We start from the raw sequence: 5,474 nt of genomic DNA, 5'->3' as shown, positions 1-5,474 counted from the left end.
GATCAACTACTAACACTAAGATGTACCATGGGAGCTCATGGTCAACTTGTGTTACCCAAAAAATGAAGGTAGTATAGGTATTAGAAGCTTGGTTGATATCTCTAACACCTTAGCTATTTAAAGATGGTGGAGATTGAGAACTACTCACACTCTTTGAGTTGATTTCAAGAATAAAATGTATTGTTCTTATAAATGCATTGCTCAAAAAAAGTTGATCTCAAGTAATTCACAAGACTGAAAGAACTTAGTTTGGGCAAGAAGTATAGCAGAAGAAAAAATTAGGTGGATTATTAATTTGGGGAACTCCAACTTCTCGTGGGACACTTGGACTAATCATTGTCCCCTAGCATCAATTCCTACAGTGTGTTGTGATGGGTTACTGGCTTAGGTGTTTGTTAAGGATTTTATGTTGAATAGGACATGAGATGAAAGAATATTTTCTTGCGTGCTACCATCTAACATTGTGCAAGATATCAAAAATATTGAAATTAGCACTACGGATCAAGATGATCGATGGTCCAATTTGGATGGGCACTGAGGATAAACTGTACTCTAATGGTTCTGCCTGACACTTGGTCAAACCCATCAAACAGAAGGAGGAGTTCCTTAATACTTTGTGGCATAAAGTTGTTCCTTTCAAGATCTCTTTTCTGACTTGGAGACTGTGTAAGGGTAAACTATCTTTCAATGAGACCATCGTGACATTTGGGATGCAATCTAATGCAGATTGCTATTGCTACACTAATTAAATCACTGGTTCGAATTCGTCACACCTTTACTCATGGAGAAGAGGCCAAACACATTGGCGCCCCTCTGGGAAATGTTCACAAACCTGGTGCTATTAGAAGGATATTTCAAAATTGGTGGAACTTGAAAGCTAAAAACATTGTTCAGAAAATGATTCTTCAGATTGCACCTATCTTTATTTCCTGAGAACTATGGAAGCTATGGACTTCAAGATAAAATGCATCAAAAGAAGATGTAGTACAAAATTTTGTGGAATATGACTACTGCTATGAGGATTGTTTTTTCTAACTATACAACTATGGATAATTGACCTAATATGTGTGAAAGCATAGAAAGTACATCAAAAATGATCATTAGATATGTATTTTTAGCGGCAATTAGCATTTTTTGTATATGTCTTTAAAGCCTTTAGCAATATTGGTTCTAATGGCACTTAATTAATGTCGGCAAAAATTTTAGCACTCTTTATTAATGTCTATATTTATTGCCGCTAAAAGTTATTTTTGTTGTAGTGAGAGAGGCTACAACCTATGGTCATTATCAACTTGTCACATGGCAAATGTCAAAAATGGGTAAATATAAAGTGAATGTGGATGGAAGATACAACGACAAAGCAGAGTTGATGTCAGAAATAGCGACGGAGACTTCATCGAGGCATTCTCAAAACCTATCCAAAGTACTAGCAACAACTTTGCAGAAACTTCAGATGTCAGATTTGCTGTCAAACGGTGTCCCGAAAATGTCTTGGATAATTATATAATTGAGGTGGACTCTATGATTTTCACCAATATGCTCATCAACAAGGCTACATCTAACGGTAAGTTGAAAAGGATCTTTCAAGATATTGTTGCTCTATCTTATCAGTAATGCTTCGGTTAATTTTCGTTATTGCTATAGAGAGGTCAAAGGTTTGATTCAACTTGCTTTTGTGATGAGAAGATAAGAAGGCATTTTTTTTTTTTTTACATTACTATAATTACTGGAAACAAACGTGAAGAAAACGTAAGCAGCTAATTAGTTAATCCACAAATGTTCCATTACATTTACTCATATATAGTCATCAAGACCAAAATTAAGAGAGTACTTACCCTACCAAACCAAGGAAGAAGGCATATGCAAAATAGGGAGAAACGTGAATAATGGCTCATAATATTTTTTTAAAAAACATAGATATTACTTGAATCTTAACCCTAACCAAGGTAGATATATTAGAAAAATATAATACATAATTCTTATACTCTGATCCACGTAATCACACATACTCCACTTCGTTATTTCCATCACAATCAAAGTATTCTTATAAATTATAAGAACACCAATTCTTATAGTACCATCATAAATACTTGAACTCGCAACGAAGGGTTTTAAAAAACACACCCTCCGTTGGTTGATCATTAATTATCTTTAATATCCTAGACCTGTGAATCTTCTTCTTGTTGTTCTTCCAGAAGAGGAACTCTTTCATCAGAAGTAGTCACGTTGCCTTTCTTGTTTTTCATTGTCTCATCTTCTTTGAGTTGTCCCCATAGCGTGGTGTAATAACCAAGTCCACATATACATGCACTCAACATGCTGCACATGATATTCATCCATGTAAGCTTTCTATTTACATCACGTTTTTTAAGTAACAATTTAACTTTAAACTTACCTTCCATAGTGGAAAGTCGCAGCAAAGAGCACACAACCACAAGTGCTGGCAACTGGAACTCCCACGGGCTTGAAAAATAGGGCATAAGAGGGTCCTTTTAAATGCGAGCACCACATTTGGACATTGCTACGTATTAAACTCCCGAAAATTGCCTATTATGTATCAAAGCATTATCACGTTATTAAAATTATCTAACTAATTAATGATTAAATTTTACTCGTAGTATTTTTAAATTAAGTGAGCTTACAGTTAAAACTATGACAAGAAGCTCCATATCAAGTTTAAGTTTCCAAACCCTAAGATCTTTTTCCATGAGTAGAGCAAGTAATGCAGATTGGATCGTTCCAAATAAGGTATAGAGACAAGTTATTTTCATCACATGTGGATGCTTCTTGCTAGTTCCGACCTGAAAACAATTTTATATATATATATATATATATATATATAATTCATTTAATATAAATTTCAGATAGATACAAGAAATAAAATAGAAAAATAAAAGAGATTTATTTATTACCTGAATAATGTTCCATATGACAAGAGCAAAGGAAGCAGAAGCAAACAAGAAGCAACCAAGAACCCAATTCTCATGTGTAGAAGTGAAGATGAAGAGGTGTGGTGACGTGGCAAGATGAAGAAAAGATGGAGAATATTGTTTCACCACTGGACCTTTGTAGAAAGTCATTGCTAATATTCCCACTATTGATATTAAGCTCCCAATCACTCTTACTATACTTCCTTGCCTCTTCAAGTCAATTCTTATTTTCCTACAATTAAAATAGTTATGCTCTTTTAGGCCTCATTTGTTTTTATTTATTTTCAAGATTTAAACATTTGAATTTGAATGAACATCTGAAAGTATAAAATTTTCTTTATATACAAAATAATAAACATAAAATTTAAATAAAAACACTAAATTGATTTAATATTATATCAACAAAATATTTTTAAAATTTTTTATATAACAATTGGTGATGGTGGTGATGACGGGTGATTCTGTTTGTCGATTGGGATGGTGTTGACTGATCATGATTCATGATGGTGGTTGTGGGGAGTATCTTATGATATAGTGGTTGGTAGTAGTGACTAATTGTGGTTGATGGTGGTAGTGGTTGAGAATTCATAGTGAATGATACAGATAGCTAATAGCGGTGGTGAATGATAATGGCGTTTAGCGGTATATAATGTTGAAGAATGGTGGTAATTATCTATTGTAGGAATTGGTAGATGTAATAATAGTGATGAAAAATCCTTTTAATAATGAATGAAATTAAAATTGGATCCCTAAATCATTGTTTGCGCTAATATCATATAAAAGTATGTGATCATCTCATTTAGAACGATCTTAAATGAGGTGATTACATACTAAGCACTGCTAGTGGTAAAATAATTTAGAGAGAACCTGAGAATAATGGCAATAATGAAAGAGGAAGCAGGTATCATGTTGGCTGCACCACATGCTACTATTGGAGAACTATAACTTAGTCCCGCAAATGCTAGATTTTGAGCTATAGTTACCCTGCATCATTATTTCATTACATATATATATTATCAAATGACTAATAATCAACATCAAAATTAAGAGAATTTATATATACTTACCCTACTAAACCAAGGAAGAAGGCACGCAAAACAAGGGGAAACGTGAATAATGGCTCCTCAGTCCTGCGTTTACAAATTATTGATCAACACGAGACACATTTTATATATCTATGGAGAAGAAAGACGTATGAATACTATGTCGTACTTGTTATTTCTGTGGAAAAGGATAGAGAATGGAATAAGAATTATAAAGCTAAGAGCGTTTGTATAAACCACAAACACAAAAGAACTCATCCCTAGCTTTGACATGGCGGTGCTCGCCATGATCGTCAAGAAAATGGTGCAAGCTTCTATTATAATCATGGATGTGCATGGCAACATTTCTCCTATGGCAACCTTCACACCCATCTCTCTCTTTTTATTTTTGCTTGTGTGTGTGTATTTTTTTTATCACAACCTTCCCTATTTATGGAGGTAAATTAATTCAATTTTTGGATAAATAAAAAGAATAAAACAAGGCAACCTTTGATGGAAGTGATAAGCTACTTGGAAAAGAGAATTAGCTAATTGATCGGTGACCCATGCATGGCATGGAAGGGGGATGCAATAATTGTTTAATTGTTGATTTAAGAAAATTTCTTCATATTAGTTTGTCCTTCGTGGAATCTGAGAGTAGGTATTAGCCAAGAATTAGATTTGTCCTAAGGTGGTCTAAATTATCTTATATATTGATTATTGATTAGTAACCCCATAAGGTTTTGGTTTGTGGCTGACATAAATTTAACCACAGGAAAGATTATTTGATTAGCCGTTCTATTGGAAAGAATGCAAGAAATTGAATAGTTTGACATATTTAAGTACGTAAGCAAAAGAATAATTGAAATTAAAACGTCATGTACGTTTCAGGATATAATATGTGGGCGCCTTGTCAGCTTTGGACGGACTACTAGTGTCACATTGTCAAGAAGTTGGTAGTCTCTTTTTTAAAAAAAATTATTTGAGTTTGCATTTGGTAGTAACTCGGGGTGTGAATATATCGTCTCGTTGAAGATAAGGAAAATTGAAGCTATATGTGGCACAAGTTGAACAATGTGGTACAACCAACATGTATAACTTTAAGCGTTATAAAGTTAAGAGTCATACTAGGACTGGGCTACTAAAAGTTGACTAGGATATTATGTCTTCTACTAGCTGAAGTTGACTAGGTTAAGTTATATATAATTGTAATAGTAGTTGTAGTCATTCACTTTTCTTGTAAATTGTATATTCAAATTGTAGCAAGCTTAGAACTCTACAATTCACTCATATAAAAGTCGAATTTATTCTCAACTTAATTTTTTTTGAATTTGTTCAGATATTTTCGATATAATTAATAAAGTTGATGCAAGTATATTCTCTTTTACTATGTGCTCATTCCCTATATCCAAATCAACCCATGTGGGCAAGATATTAGCAGATGCTAGATACCCAAAGTCCGTTCAAGTATATATCAACTTTTTGTAGGGCGTGAATCCAAATTGAGATACTCCCTCTATTT

General features: G+C 33.5%; 1 protein-coding gene across 1 annotated transcript; it reads right to left on the bottom strand.

Moving 5' to 3' along the window:
* Positions 1-2,159: 2,159 nt before the first annotated feature.
* LOC125849936 (WAT1-related protein At1g70260-like) lies at positions 2,160-4,345 on the bottom strand. Its single transcript, XM_049529886.1, has 7 exons — positions 4,143-4,345; positions 3,998-4,060; positions 3,798-3,914; positions 2,913-3,162; positions 2,643-2,801; positions 2,396-2,547; positions 2,160-2,319 (listed from the first exon to the last, which is right to left on the bottom strand). Exons 1-7 carry the CDS (start codon positions 4,343-4,345, stop codon positions 2,160-2,162), a joined length of 1,104 nt encoding a protein of 367 aa, XP_049385843.1.
* Between the last annotated feature and the right edge of the window lie 1,129 nt (positions 4,346-5,474).

Source organism: Solanum stenotomum, unplaced genomic scaffold (genome assembly GCF_019186545.1).
Source record: "Solanum stenotomum isolate F172 unplaced genomic scaffold, ASM1918654v1 scaffold11639, whole genome shotgun sequence".
NCBI lineage: Eukaryota > Viridiplantae > Streptophyta > Magnoliopsida > Solanales > Solanaceae > Solanum > Solanum stenotomum.
Note: the sequence above shows the minus strand (reverse complement) of the source record. Positions and strands in the feature narration are given on the sequence as shown.